Below are 16,381 nucleotides of genomic sequence, written 5' to 3' on the forward strand. Positions count from 1 at the left end.
CAAAGACCATGGTTCAAAAACAGATTTGAATTCAAATTGCACCGACAACTACAGTATCTAGAATGTCTGAATAGATCAATAGAGTACATAAGAACATATGTAACATGACTAAATCCTCAACAGAAAAGTATCTACAACGTGAAAATGCACCAGCTCACAAAGTAAAATTATAGACAGAACAGTAACCAGACCCAACAGGCAAGCATACAATATATTTTACAGTTTAACAGTGAACATTTAATCAACTACAATGACCTCACTGCTTTTGTCACAAAGCTGGGTGTTTGACTCCAGCACCTGAACAATGTGAGCTGCAGAGGGTCTTTTATGAGGGTCTTCTTCTGTACAGAGACAGAAGAGCTCCACCATCTTCTGATAAGCCCCTCCGAGAGTGGCTGCGTCCAAAGCCGGCCGAGTTCCCAGTCTCTCATAATATGCATCTTCATCAAAATCATCCTCATCAAAGGAGTTATCTAAAAAAAAACGAAAACAGTCATTAAATCGACTTAAATCATGGAAAAGTGTGAAAATTGCTAAATATATTTAATATAAGCCAAGGATAAAATAGTAAATTTACCATCATCATCATCATCACCCTCAGTGTCCAGCATCTCCAGGTGAGGAACAGAAAGTGTCATCATCTCCCACAGCGTGAGTCCATACGCAAAGATATCAGCTTTATCTGAGATAACTCCATCCTCCAAAGGAAAAAACGAAAACAGTCATTAAATCGACTTAAATCATGGAAAAGTGTGAAAATTGCTAAATATATTTAATATAAGCCAAGGATAAAATAGTAAATTTACCATCATCATCATCACCCTCAGTGTCCAGCATCTCCAGGTGAGGAACAGAAAGTGTCATCATCTCCCACAGCGTGAGTCCATACGCAAAGATATCAGCTTTATCTGAGATAACTCCATCCTCCAAAGCTTCTTTAGGCTTCCACGGCTCCGTCCCAATGTAGTGGGCCTTTGGATCGCTCACTGAAGGACAGATTTGAAATATCACAACACTGACACACATGTTGCACACAACATACTACAAGCCTTCTACTGTGAAAGTTTATACTTTATTAGAAAGTAAAATGCCTTTTAGTATCATTCTAAAAATTATCGACCTTCAGGTCATGGTGCATGTGCCTTTTTGCTGTGAAACCTTTTCTGATTTTCACGTAAGAAACATTTTATATTGTTAGTAATATTTCAAGATGAACACTTAGTCGACTGAAAGATCGACCTTCAGGTCATGGTGCATGTGCCTTTTTGCTGTGAAACCTTTTGATTTTCACGTAAGAAACATTTTATATTGTTAGTAATATTTCAAGATGAACACTTAGTCGACTGAAAGCTAGCATGATTATCCACACATCATTTTTAGAAAAATCATGTTAACATTTAAGTATCAAACATGATAAAAACAGACTTTATTGCATTTAGCTATACGTTCAGCCCCCAACAATAAAAACTTCAGAGCTTTAATCAAAAATAAGAATTTAAATATCACCATTAGACATATGACTGTGACAACTGATATTTATATGCATTTTATGTAAGCAGTCTGTTATAAAGATCTCACTGATTTACATTACTAGAATTACTAGATATACTATCAGAATTTCATCTTACTTTTTGGCCATATAAATATCTGCAACTGCACAGTTTTTGTTTTTGCCCAGTTTGGAGTCATAAAAGCCGGCTGTATCAAATATGACACTCAACAAAAACACATATGCAACAGATCCTTCAGACTATTATTTCATATGTCAGATTTCACAGGAGTGGTTCTCAACTGATGGGCCATCATTCAAAATGATAAAAAAAAAAAAAAATAAATAAAACTAAAATAAAAGAATATGATTAAAGCAAGGAAAAATAATGCTGAAATCTTCAATCTTTTCATACCCTGCATGTTTTCATCCAGTGGCAGTGACACACCAACATCACAGATTTTAATGCTTTCAAAGTGGCCCTTGACGACAACGTTGCATGATTTCATGTCTCCATGCAAAAGCTTTTTCTCATTGTGCAGGTACTGAAGAAATAAGACAAAACACAGACGTAGAAGCCTGAGATTACGTAATAATTACAATATTTAAAGATGCAGTAACAGTACATTTGCAAATATCTGATTTTACAACCCCACCTGTAAACCATGTGCGACATGAAGAGCCACTTTTTCAATAGTGGCCACTGGAAATGCCTGCAGACCTTCCTCTCTCCTCTTCTCAATGAGGTCATTCAGAGACTGCTCTCCACCGTACTCCATCGCCAAACACTTCGAGCCGTCCTTTGCTGTGGTAAAAGCTCGGAAGCCTTAAAAACAGACAGGAAATAATTCATTTAAAAAGATGCTCGTCTTAGAATTTTCACATTACCCTTACATTAAAATGTAATATTTTAAAGACATATTTACCAACAATATTGGGGTGATGCAGGTCTTTTAAGATCTTTAACAATAAAAACTTCAGAGCTTTAATCAAAAATAAGAATTTAAATATCACCATTAGACATATGACTGTGACAACTGATATTTATATGCATTTTATGTAAGCAGTCTGTTATAAAGATCTCACTGATTTACATTACTAGAATTACTAGATATACTATCAGAATTTCATCTTACTTTTTGGCCATATAAATATCTGCAACTGCACAGTTTTTGTTTTTGCCCAGTTTGGAGTCATAAAAGCCGGCTGTATCAAATATGACACTCAACAAAAACACATATGCAACAGATCCTTCAGACTATTATTTCATATGTCAGATTTCACAGGAGTGGTTCTCAACTGATGGGCCATCATTCAAAATGATAAAAAATAAATAAATAAATAAAACTAAAATAAAAGAATATGATTAAAGCAAGGAAAAATAATGCTGAAATCTTCAATCTTTTCATACCCTGCATGTTTTCATCCAGTGGCAGTGACACACCAACATCACAGATTTTAATGCTTTCAAAGTGGCCCTTGACGACAACGTTGCATGATTTCATGTCTCCATGCAAAAGCTTTTTCTCATTGTGCAGGTACTGAAGAAATAAGACAAAACACAGACGTAGAAGCCTGAGATTACGTAATAATTACAATATTTAAAGATGCAGTAACAGTACATTTGCAAATATCTGATTTTACAACCCCACCTGTAAACCATGTGCGACATGAAGAGCCACTTTTTCAATAGTGGCCACTGGAAATGCCTGCAGACCTTCCTCTCTCCTCTTCTCAATGAGGTCATTCAGAGACTGCTCTCCACCGTACTCCATCGCTAAACACTTCGAGCCGTCCTTTGCTGTGGTAAAAGCTCGGAAGCCTTAAAAACAGACAGGAAATAATTCATTTAAAAAGATGCTCGTCTTAGAATTTTCACATTACCCTTACATTAAAATGTAATATTTTAAAGACATATTTACCAACAATATTGGGGTGATGCAGGTCTTTTAAGATCTTTGCCTCCTCGCACAGACGCTTCTGATAAACGGTCATTTGACTTTTTGCACACTTGCTGTTGATCTTCTTAATGGCCCATGGTGAATGAGTGTGCTTACCCATCCTGATGTAAATAGTGACATAGATGTTTCAACGTTTGCATGACACTATAATGGGGTAGGTAGTATAAACATGCATCCAATATACTGTATGCATGTATGTATGTACCTGTTCATAAGATAGACGTTGACTCCAGTCCCACAGCCAAGCTTCTTCATGAAAGGAGAGGCAGGAATGGTGACTGGGGTTCCACATGCACTGACTAATAAAACAATACATTTAAGATAATTAACTATTTTAATGTTTTCCAGAAAAAAGACAATATTTTGATCAAGATGGGATGTTAGACCATCTTGATAATGAGAAAGTCAATGTAACGTGTGTTGTAATCATAGCATCAGACGTTTAAAGATCACTTTACCTGGACTTTTCACTTTTGCAGGCTTGCAAGGCGTTTTAAAGGCATTAGGTGATTCTTTGTTGGCCTCCATTTCTCTAAAATGAAACAATTCAAAGATCATCATATTTTTGTTTAACTTACATTGTTACAATCCGTACGACAAACGTTACAAACAAGTCTAATCACGCTATACTCAATATCAAACGTCAATTCATGATGCGTAATATGACTTATATAGATAATGTAAACAAATTCAATTACATTAGAGAAGAAGAACTTCAGAGTTGCTGAAATACGCGCTCGGATTTGAAAATCACCGGTTAGTTTGACGTCAAACGTACGTAAAGCTACGGTGTCCGTAGCGGGACAAAACTGACTGCGTACGTTTTCGTAGTTTTTTTTTCTTCTTCCCCATAAATGAAAATTTGCCGAAAATGTACCCTCAGGCCATCCAAGATGTAGATGTGTTTCTAACAAACACGCAGCTTTTCACTTCACAAGATGTTAACTGATGGACTGGAGTGGTGTGGATTCCTTGTGATGTTTTTTTCAGCTGTTTGGACTCTCATTCTGACGGCACCCGTTCACTGCAGAGGATCCACTTGTGAGCAAATGATGTAATGCTGAATCTCTATAAATCTGATGAAGAAACAAACTCATCTACATCTTGGATTGCCTGAGGGTGAATTAATTTTCAGCAATTTAACCTAGAGTACCAATGCACTCTAATTTTAGCAAGTACACTATTTATTTATGTTCACTGTGTTACATAAAAAAAGCTATAAGACTTCTGTTTAGAAATATATTTCTTGATGTTTTGCATTTTCAGAAGTCTAGCAGTTGCTAAAGAACCTGGTTGATGGCGGTCTGCTTTTGCTAATACAAACCCATTTAAATGTATCAAACATTACATTTGGTAAAGTCAGCTAACACAAGCTCAATAGATATTGACTTTAATTGAATTCAGTGGTTCTCAGCTGTGAGAGTACTCCGTTTTTAAAACTGAACAAGTGGAAACCCAACACAGTACCAAATTAAAAGTAAACAAACAAACAAACAAAAATGTCCCAAAACCAAACACCACACTATACTTTGATTATTTGTTCTGATGTGATCAGATCCCCAAAATCTTTTTCTTGTCTCTCGATTTCATGCTCTCAACAAACTATATTCCACAACACAAAACCCATTATGGACGGCTCAAACCACATTTAACCTTGTTGCAAGTGAATCTGTATTTAATATAGTCTAGGTTCTATTTTCTTCCACCTTGCAAAATTTTGTTGGTTTATGAAGACGAGTGCATGTCACATAACCTGTCCATTTCGGCATTGGCATTTGTCTAATTTGTCAAAATACAAGAAAACATATAGGAAGCATTTTCTCTTCTCGTTTTAAAAGTTTAACTATTTTCCTGTCTTACCTACACTCTTAAAAATAAAGGTGCTTCACGATGCCATAGAAGAACCTTTTTGTCTAAATGGTTCCATAAAGAACCTTTAACATCTGAAGAACCTTTCTGTTTCACAAAAGGTTCTTTGTGGTGAAAAAAGGTTCTTCAGATTATAAAAAGGTAAGAAAGAGATGGTTCTTTAAAGAACCTTTGACTGAATGGTATCGCTTGAAGAACCTTTTGAAGCACCTTTATTTTTAAGAGTGTATGCATGATTATATGGTCAGTTGCATTTTATTATTTGGATAAAATATTGTTTTTCCCTATTGTCCAAACAGACTCGCAACACATTTCTTGGTCGTGACAGTCGTGACCCACCAGTTGTGAATCACTGATAAGCAAACCATTTCCCAGATGGCCAGTAGTTAAAGATGATTCTAAATGATCACACACTTTCATCAAGCTAAAGCAGTTGGTGGGAATTATTAAGGATGATACACAAAGAACAGAATTTTGATATAAAATCATTTAAAATTATTTCTGCATACTACATGCAAAATAGGAAAATACAGTGCCTCCTATTCAAGATTTGCATTCGTCGACAAAACACAGAAAATATACAGGCACAGACACTGCGTGCATAGAAACATCAAATAATCATTCAAAATAAAAACTGCCCAATTAATTTAAAGGGATAGTCCACCCAAAACATTTTTAATTCTGTCATCAGTTACTCACCCTCATGATGTTCCAAACCTGTATGACTTTTATTCTGCGAAACACACACACACACACACACACAGATATTTTGAAGAATTTTGGTAACCGAACAGTTTTGGTTCCCATTGATTTCTTTTTTTCGTCCATACATTGGAAGTCAGGAACTGAAACTGTTCCCAACATTCTTCAAAATATCATCTTTTATGCGCCACAGAAAAAGGAATGTCATACAGGTTTGGAAAGAAATGAAGATGAGTAAATGATGACAGAATTGACATATACACTCTAAAAAAATGCTGGGTTAAAAAGGGACAAACCCAGCTATTGGGCTATTTTGACCCAGTGGTTGGGTTAAATGTTTAACCCAACCTTCTGGGTAGCAACCCAACCGCTGGGTCAAAACAACCCAATTGCTGGGTTTGTCCCTATTTTACCCAGCACTGGGTTGTATTTAACCCAGCATTGTTTAGAGTGTACTATTAAGCTATTTGATATTTTGTTTTAAGTCAATAAAATGGCACATCTGTTATTGGGGATTCCTCATATAGTCATACTCCCTCTAATGTACAAACAGACTATACCTTTTTATAAAAAATAAATGTTTTTCATAAAATAATGTTCAAGACAGAAAAAAAGGCAAACATTGTTCACACACTCTAAAAAATGCTGGGTTAAATACAACCCAGTGCTGGATAAAATAGGGACAAACCCAGCAATTGGGTAAGTTGTCACAATAGCTGTATGCTCGGTTTTGTCAAGCAGATTTTCTATGTTGGGTTTATTTAGTTCAAAACCTTCTTAAATTGGAATAATCTTTATTAATTTTATGATCAAAACTAAGAGTCAACAATATAATGAAGTTTGATCTCAAATGCTGAACTGTTCGCAGGACTAGGTTTTCTTTTTGTTTCAATAAATGTCGAATTTATGTTGTCATGTGGGTTTTACATGATAATTGTTTCTTTTGATGCTGCTTCAAAGACTTTTTAAAGCATCTCTTTTTGCCCGTGCAAGGAAAACAAGTGCACATACCGTACAATGTACACTTAACAGTGAACTTTTATGTTTTCCTGAATATAAACTGTTATAGCAATATCTAGACATACTGAATAAGGGCAACTGACATAACATGAACATATAATGATTAATATTTATACATATATAAATAAGTGCAATTATTATTAATATACGAATGCATAAGATATTAATCACAAAGGTGCAGAAACTATTTTCACTCATTGAATTTCACAATTACAAAGAAATGGCAAATAACACTGAAATATGTGACATTTTGAAGTAAAAAGACTTGGATCTTTGCTTGACTTAAACAATACAATTCTTTCAAAATAATATATATATATATATATATATATATATGGACTATATACACGTCCTTTCATGTCTATTTTACTATTAATAGAATTTCAAAGGCACAGTTTGTCCTAACAGACAAAATTCAACTTAATGTGAAAGTGATACAGTGATGTTCCACTCCTCTTTATTGCAGTCCTTTTCTCTGCATCTCATTACTCCAGAGCGCTCCAGCAGAAAGCCTGTGACTCACCCATTGAGGGAGAAAAAGTCCTTCATTAATTACTTGACTGCAAAACTGCACAACAGAGACTGAGTGCCAGAGAGCAGGCAACAGTGCAGAAGAAACAGATGCAGGGAGCAGGAGCGAGGAGTGAACGGATGGTCAACTGATAATAACACAATGTTTAATATAACTGGAGGCAAGAACACAAGACGCATGTCCTCTTTTGGAGAAACGTTCTAGTTTCTTGTCAAAAAGTGTAAAGGTATGATGTATCACCTGCTGTGGATGTAAATGAAGTCAGAGCTGGGCTTTTTCTCAACAACCGGTTACAGTATCATTACCGCTTTTAAATGCTTCACTTTGTTCAAAGGCATAATGACTGTACAGATCTTCAGTATGTGCGCAAACCTGAGCGGAGGTGATCAATCAAACCGAAGGGTGAAGAGGAGCGAATTTTCATTGGGAATGTGTGTTTTGAAACTGATATGTCAGCTGTTAGGAACAGTCAAAATCGAGCTATAATCATACCCACTTAGACAATAAATGACATTGGTCGTGTTAGATCACCCTTGACTCTAAAATGTGCATTTGACAATGGTTCAGGGTGAGTTGTGGGCTTGAATATTGGCCTTGACAGCGAGCACGAGCAGCACACGTATACAGTATGTGTGTATGTTTGGCAGTGAACAGGGAGACTGCGGTAGAAAAAGCACTTCACAGTTCTTGCCCTCGCCTTGCAGGAACAACCCACACTACCTGCAGCCTGCCAACAGCTGCACTTATGCCTCATTCGGAACTAACAATAAGAGAGAATCCATACATAATTTTTCCAAACCTGCAATTTGGCTCTGACACACTGCGGTCCATAATTCTGGTTGTTCTTGTAAGAGACTTACAAAATACTCTGAAATGGGAAAGACATCTAAGTGAGTTTAAAAGCTTTCCAAATTTGCATTCAGATTGACAGGAAAATCTACACTACCAAAATGAGATGTGAAGGTAATGGCAAAGCCTTGAAAAAGTTGAATGGAAATATTATACCCTGCAAACAACACAAATAACTTTAGCCAAAAAATAAAAAAGGATGCTCTGACAAGGCAAGAAGGATTCTAAAGGGTTTGAAAGAGAAGCTCAAACCAGTGGATAGCGATAAAAAACTACAAAAATTAAGCAATTAAATAAAAATCAAATCAAATTAAAAAACAAAACACTTCTTTATTTATTTACTTTATTAAATACATATTTTGTTATTTCAAATGTATTATATATAATAATATATAATACACTGAAAACTTTGGGGTTGGTAAGATTTACATTTTTCGTTACAGAAGTCTCTTATACTCACCAAGGCTGCATTTATTTGATAAAAATAAATACAGTAAAAACACTAATACTGTGAATATAAAATCATTTGAATGTATTTTAAAATGTAATTTATTCCTGGGAATTTCAGCAGCCATTACTCCAGTCTTCAGCGATTTGGTGCTCAAGAAACATTTCTTATTATCAATGTTGAAAACAGCTGTGCTGCTTAATCTTTTTGTGGAAAGGGTAAAACATTTTTCAGCATTCTTTGATGAATAGAAAGTTCAAAAGAACAGAATTTATATGAAAAAAAATATTTTGTAACATGATAAATGTTTGCATTGTCACTTTTGATCAAATTAAATCTTCTTTACACAATAAAATATGAATTTATTTTCTTTAAATAACTCCAAACTGTTGACACAATATTCTAATAAACACAAAAATACACTACATATGCAAATACTTGGCGACAGCGTATTTTCAGTTAGCTATATAACAGCTTACTGTTAACAGTAAATTAAATCATAACTTATTTCCCTTGACTGCATAAAATGAATTCATTTAAATTTTATTAAAATCAAAAACATTAAATACATCATGCTCCATGTAAACAGTCAGAAAGGAAGAGCTTTATATTCACAGGCTTCAGAGCCTGAGGTGAGCTATAGGTTGCAAGGTATTCAAAGGTAAATCTCGGAAAAATGGCACAGTGGCACAATGGAGCTTAGGAGGGTTTGCTGCAGACGTCTTCTGTCAGCTCAGTGATGGCTCATTGACTGCTCTGACTTTTATTCATCACAGTGAGTGCTGGCGTCAGACAGGACCAGCCCCCGGAGGACTGCGGCCCACATCTCAATGAGCTGAGTGCTCTGTTACTGTACGTGACCGATTCCTTGTACACGCTCTACGAACAAGGCATGCCTCCTCTTTGCGGATGACTGTTTTGTGCAACAGACAGACATCAGAGGTGAAGCGAGGTCTATAGACAAGGGCTTACAGTGAAGGTTAATGGAAATTAATAGCTGCAGATGGAGTCATGGAAATATTGATTTAAGTTTCTCAATTATGAGTCGCTGGTTCATCAGAACAGATGTAATTAAATTGCAGCTATTACAAACAACAAATAAATAAATAAATAAAAATAAATCTCAGAAGTAAGACTGGATGACATAACATAGCACAATTATATCTCAATATTTTTCAGGATTTTGACAATATTTGATATATAACTTATATTTATGTATTTGCTTTGAAATTGCTAAAAAAAGGATGATTTTTGCCCAATCAGAACTACCTTCATTTCAACTTAACTAAACTAAACTAAACTAAACTAAACTAAAACATGTTCATTTTCAGTAATATTTAATAAATCACTGCAGGGTTATTATAGTTAACTAAAACCATAAAAAAAATTATTAGTTCAAATAAAATAAACATAATAAGACATATTAAAAACTAACTCAGCTAGTTGCCAAGGAAACATTTCTCATTTTAATTTAGTTTAACTTGATGTAGGCCTACTGAAATAACCTAAAATAACTAAAAATGAAATAAAAATGATATAGACATTAAAAAAAAATAAGAATAAGAATGACAAAGATACACAAGAAAAGTATTACAACTTTAAAATTAAAATGAAAAATATACAAATAAAAACTAATTAAAACTATTAAATTAACTATAAGTATAATACCTTGCTGATACTAACATAATATGTGATACTGACTGAAATGGACAGCTTGAACTGATTTATTAGTCCAGTTCAGTGCATTTCTGTGAATCAGTTCAAACTGTCAGTTTCAAAGAATCACTTGAAAACTCAGAGAACACTTTTAGTTTGGGTCATCAAATTTAAAATGCAAATAGCATTTTTTAAAAGTGTATTACAATGTGCCATTTTTACTATTAAAGTTTACAGTCATCAGCTATTAAAGAATGTTGCCTAAATACTCTTATACTTTGTGGAACCACTGGAATAACACCGGCTTTACTTAAATAAAAAGGTTGCTTGGAGTTATTCTTTGCTGCGCTATTGAAAGGTACTACATTGTTTTCTCCCAATATTAATTTCCTTTTTGCCACTTATTGAAAGGACAGCATGGGAGGAAGTGGCAGGATGTGGCAGAACAGAACTGGGAGCTAAACTGCACAAGCTCTGACCACTAGGACCACTTTTTCAGATCTTTACATTCAGCTATAGTCAATAGGTGTGACCCACAGCAGTGTGTTTTAGTGTGTTTTATACCTGGTTAGGGATGTGCAGGTTGAAATCCAGGCCACACACAAACTCTGAGTGGTGCTCCAGTGTCTCCAGCAGCGGCTGGTTCTTGGAGTAGTCCCAGAATCTGTGGACGCAGAGCAGCAAAAGGCAATCATGCTAATTGAACGGCCATTTTTCTTCTCTGACGGGGCAGCGGCTCAAAGCCCTGACGCAGCCCTGGCTCACCAGGCCCCGACTGATCCATTCAGCAAATGTAATTAAATCACCTCTCTGGAAAAAAAAACTCCCTGTCTATAGGAAAACATTAGGCATGCATTAATAATAACATAGAGAAGAATTGAAGAATATTACTTATAAGCACAGTGGGACGACAGCTGCTCAGGGTGTGGACAGCTTTAGAAAGACATGCTGAAATAAATCACCATCGTGGCATCGATAGGTTTGGGTCCTTGTCAAAGTTTCAGAGGGTACTAAAACAGGGCACCAAACATCACTCAATCAGTAAAAAGGGTGCAAAACCACAATGCAATAAGATAAACTTGTGCCAAATTACTAGACTCACACAATTTTAACCAACAATAAGCACAGAAAATTTGAAAAATGTGCGCAAAAAACTAATTAAATCCAACCACATACCTAAATTAAAATCAATAATATTGTGGCAAAAGTTTTTTTTTCGAAATTGATTTATGCAGTTCACAATTTGTGCATGTATTTTATGAGATTACATACATCACTGATCAAACTGTCATCATTGAAAGAAAGAAAGAAAAAGCAGAAAGAAAAAGAAGCGCTTTTTACACTAAGCAAAGAACAATACAGAAAAATCAATATCCCTGACTAATTAGTTGTTAAATAACACAGAGAAAGACTTTTCCTTCTGTACTATCCACCCGGTACTAGCATGTACGTGCCGTCATAGCAACTCATTAGTGCATACACTAGCTGGTATGTATCTTTGTAAGTCATTGTAAGCCCACACGCAAGCGCACGACCAATTCAATGCATACAGACTGAAGTAGTTTAAGTCTTTGGTTCTTTTAATTGGGATGATTTTGGCTCACATTTAACAAAAACCCACCAATTCATTATCTCAACAAATTAGAATATGGTGACATGCCAATCAGCTAATCAACTCAAAACACCTACAAAGGTTTCCTGAGCCTTCAATGGCTGGCACATTTCGTGACAAACGCCTCCAGGCTTAGATAAACAGATAATATTTAAACAATAAGATGACACGCAGTGCCGGAAGAAAAATCAAACTCACCTCTAAGACCACTTGATGAGTCAATTCTCATCTTAAAAGCTTGTCATCCCAGATAAAGTACTCTCTGTAATCTTTCTCCAACAGCCAAGGCAAAGACCTGTTGTCACTCTTTGAGGACAACAACTATCCATCCCTTTATCAATTATAGACTAACTTTAGTTTTAAAGAAATGTTCCAGGTTCAGCTTGATCAACAGCTTTATCGGCATACTGTCAGTTACCACAGTCACATGTCACTTAGCATAAAAACAGAAATATGTAGCAGTGTTTTTGCTAAAACCTAATTGTTTACATACAAAAAGTTATCTAAATTAAACAAATTATGTGGCAGAGCTTCACTTACAAGAACATCACTAGATGTCTGGCAGTAGAAACAGGCTTGCTAAAATGTAATGCCAGACTTTTGTTAACTATAGTATAATTAGTGTGTTCCTCAAAGGCCTAAAAATGTATTTTACAGTTAATCACAATTAACAGTTATTAAGACTTTATGTGTACATCTGCATAAAATCTATGGAAAAAATTGTGGCTCCTTTATCAAATTACAGCAACTAGGCAGTAAGCTTTTGCATTACTACTGTGCTTTTTGCTGAAATGTCCTTGACGGCTCTATTAAAGATCATTCCCCCAATGCAAAAATGAGCTCCACGCTCCATAAAAACACAAACATGCATTAACAGAATGCATTTGCTGCAAAAGGAAATAAACCAGTCTACCCTGAAATGAGATCCAACGGGTTTTATAACCCAGTTCTGGTAACGTGCCAGCAATGCAGACTTCAGCATTCATCCAAAGGTCACTAAGAAAGATCATCTGCCCTCAACATGTGCAAAAGGTCTTTAGAAATGTGAAATCCTACTTCATGTGTTTTTGATGGAAGACGATTTTTTGATAAAAAAAATTATCCTATACAATTTGTCATACAACAGTTAGTTCCATTCCCCTAATTTAATTAGACAATTTTTAATAACTTTTTATTTATAGAAAAGTATAAAAGAAATAGCACACCTGTAATCGCGCTGTTGTGTTGATATTCAGAAGAACAGAACTGCTGCTCATGTGATATTGCTTAATGTGAATTTAGTTTGTAATTTGTTCTTTGATCATTAAATGTGACACAGATGGTCAAAAATGTGGCTTACCTGACTGTGAAATCATATGAGCAGGATGCTAGGATGGTCTTATAAAAAGGGTAGAACTAGAAATAAACAAATAAAAGAGGAATTAATATACAGTGGCTGCTGGAGAGAAAAAAAATCAATTGATGTACATTCTGACATCTTTATCAATGAATACTGCTTTAAAACGGGACTGTAAATTGGGCTGTTTTGACCCAGCGGTTGGGTTAAATGTTTAACCCAGCCTTCTGGGTAGTAACCCAACCGCTGGGTCAAAACAGCCCAATTGCTGGGTTTGTCCCTATTTTACCCAGCACTGGGTTGTATTTAACCCAACATTTTTTAGAGTGTACTATCATCTAAAATTATGAAAGAATTTGGGCCACATTCAGCTGCAGTGTAAATATAGCCTATATGCAAGGCCCCGTTTTAAAAGAGCAAAAACCAATCAGACTTTAGTGTGAATAGTTCAAATGAATTTACATTTTTACATCAATCTAATTCCACATTCATCATTACAAACCTGATGTACCCTAAACGTATATGGAGAAATATCTCCATTCAAACTTTACTTACTTAACTGGTATTAAATGTATATATAACAACAACAACAATAATAAATATTATTATTAAAATGTGTATTTGAGCAGATAACCAAGAAAATAAATACATTTATTTAGGAATTTAAAATGCAGTGTTCAGTGATTTCCTAGAAATGCTGATATAGGACATTCCCCACCACATCAGGCAAAATCAATACTTGTTAGCAAGCTAAAATAATGTGATGAACTTCAAAATGAGATCTTTCAGATCTACATGTTTCTATTGATTAACTCTCTTTCTGCCTGAGTGTTTTTAATGATATCAGCTGAATTATGACATCATCACCAATATTATCATGACCCTACTGGAAGAATTTTTGTAGAACAGTAAATGAGAAAGACAATAGACCTCTTCATCACTGATACAGTATAAGATGACATAATAATCATATAATAAGAATAAACAGTGTTCATTTCAAAGCTACTTGACATCATTACATTCAGGAACACACAATCTCATGCTTCACAGCCCTCCTGTATTCCCAGTGCAATAAACTCTTCATAGCTCCTTATTTCACACATTGTTTTTTTTTTACATTATCTGAAAGCTGAGAACAAAACCATTAACTTGAAACAGTGTGTGATTAACTTGACTCAGCTGGAGTGGGTATTATTCCCATAGCTCCATTTGGAGATACAAGAGTATTTGTGTATGTTTTGGGCAGAGGTTTGACAGTGGACTGGTCAAGTGCACTGATCTCTGTAATCTACATAATTGCTAAGCATTTGGACACTCAAGCACTCACATTTTCTCAAACTCAATTTAGCAGATCCCTAAAGATAATCTGTTTCTATACAAAAATCCATAGCTGTCACATACAGTACAGAAACACGATGTGAGTTTCACACAGACAGACGCTGCTGCATGCCTCATAAATGTTCAACAGACTTGTTAAGTTCATTTAAGTCAAAGCAATGAACAAACTAACGTGACGTTGAATGGCAGCTGTACAGTCTTTACCCTTCATCCAACTCAATATTTCAAACTGTCATATGATTTCACACTATGGCCCCCTTTGCACACTGTTTGCATGACCTCTAAAACTACATTAAGACACACTTCTGCGAGAAACTGAGGCCAGCTTTTAAACTAAAATAACAAAAATTAGTTGGGCATCTAACTACAATACTTTTGCTCTGCGGATGGCGTAGGAATGGCCCATCATTTGAGCTACAGGATGTCGGACGTTCCGTAGGTCCCACACTCGGAGACTGCAGTCCACGGCTCCAATGACCAGAATATTCTGAGAACACGAGAGGAATAACAGTTAAATGTTTTGTCCACATCTATTCTGTCATTTCAGATCTTGTTACATAGTGTGAATGGAATGAAATATTATTGTGCACTATATACTTTATATTGCATATACTGCATATATAATTAATAGTATGTGCAGTATGCTATATTGTTGGTCACATGACACATGGCACTATGTTGCATGCTTAATTCAGTCAGTGATACGCAGTTATCTCAGAAATAAATAACATTTTACATTTTTAATTCTAATTTCTATAAAAATTCTTAAAATACACTAAAACTTCTGACACAGTAAGTAAATTAACCTTTTTTATTTTTTTTTTAGCAAGGACACACTACATTAATGAAAAGTGACAGTAAAGCCATTTATAATGTTACAAAATTCTTTCAATATTTAAAATAAATGCTGTTTTTTTTTCTTACTTTCCATTCATCAAAGAATAAAAAAAAGTTTCCACAAAAAATATGAAGCAGCACAACTGTTTTCAGCATTCATAATAGTAAGAAATGTTTCTAAAGCAGCAAATCAGCATATTAGAATGATTTCTGAAGGATCATGTGACACTGAAGCCTGGAGTAATGGATTCCTTAAAGGAGTCATATAATGCTACATGCACTTTTACAAGTTGTTTAACTGAAATGTATTGGCAGTGTGTACACAACCACCCTAAAATGATAAAAATCCACCCAGTGGTTTTTTGTTAATCTACTGAAAGCCGATCTCAGATGCCTGTCTGTGTGACGTCACACAGACAGGCCCCTCCTACGATAGTTTGATTGACAGTAGCGTTTCAGCACAGACTGGACTGGTGTCTTACCTTAGACCCACCCTGAGTGAGCTGTCATCAGTCCGACATTGTTTCACCGCCGGAGCAGATGTAGACAAGAATGACTCCTAACAAGCGATTGAGGTGTTCTGTTGTTGGATGTAATAATGAACATAGCAGTCGTCATTTACTCCCGACATCTGAGCCGCTGAAAACACGTGAAGTGGATTACGTTTGTTTCTGAAGGGAATGCGCCCCCGATCTACATAAATGCGTCTTATGTTCGCGTGAATCATTCGTG

At 35.4% G+C, this 16,381-nt stretch overlaps 1 protein-coding gene across 3 annotated transcripts; it reads right to left on the bottom strand.

Annotated features, from left to right (window-relative positions):
* Positions 1-12: 12 nt before the first annotated feature.
* Positions 13-4,238, bottom strand: LOC107598104 (lymphokine-activated killer T-cell-originated protein kinase homolog). 3 transcript variants are annotated; one of them, XM_016289373.1, is made up of 9 exons: positions 4,149-4,238; positions 3,909-3,982; positions 3,656-3,749; positions 3,412-3,551; positions 2,146-2,315; positions 1,905-2,034; positions 909-986; positions 581-682; positions 13-473 (listed from the first exon to the last, which is right to left on the bottom strand). In XM_016289373.1, the coding sequence occupies exons 2-9, from the start codon at positions 3,976-3,978 to the stop codon at positions 238-240; spliced, it is 1,020 nt and encodes a 339-aa protein (XP_016144859.1). In that variant the 5' UTR covers positions 3,979-3,982; positions 4,149-4,238; the 3' UTR covers positions 13-237. The 3 variants fall into 3 exon arrangements, with proteins under 3 accessions (XP_016144859.1, XP_016144856.1, XP_016144857.1); XM_016289370.1 differs by having other exon boundaries at positions 578-682; XM_016289371.1 differs by lacking the exon at positions 581-682 and having other exon boundaries at positions 807-986.
* Positions 4,239-16,381: the final 12,143 nt, after the last annotated feature.

Source organism: Sinocyclocheilus grahami, unplaced genomic scaffold (assembly GCF_001515645.1).
Source record: "Sinocyclocheilus grahami isolate Dianchi unplaced genomic scaffold, SAMN03320097.WGS_v1.1 scaffold244.1, whole genome shotgun sequence".
Lineage (NCBI taxonomy): Eukaryota > Metazoa > Chordata > Actinopteri > Cypriniformes > Cyprinidae > Sinocyclocheilus > Sinocyclocheilus grahami.

Bases quoted from the DNA above. Each gene is read 5' to 3' on its own strand.
- LOC107598104 (XM_016289370.1), bottom strand. From the start codon at position 3,978: ATGGAGGCCAACAAAGAATCACCTAATGCCTTTAAAACGCCTTGCAAG. The intron at 2,316-3,411 runs GTAAATATGTCT...TCTGTTTTTAAG, and splicing joins GCATCACCCCAATATTGTTG to GCTTCCGAGCTTTTACCACA. The intron at 474-577 runs GTAAATTTACTA...GTTTTTTTTTAG, and splicing joins GGGTGATGATGATGATGATG to ATAACTCCTTTGATGAGGAT.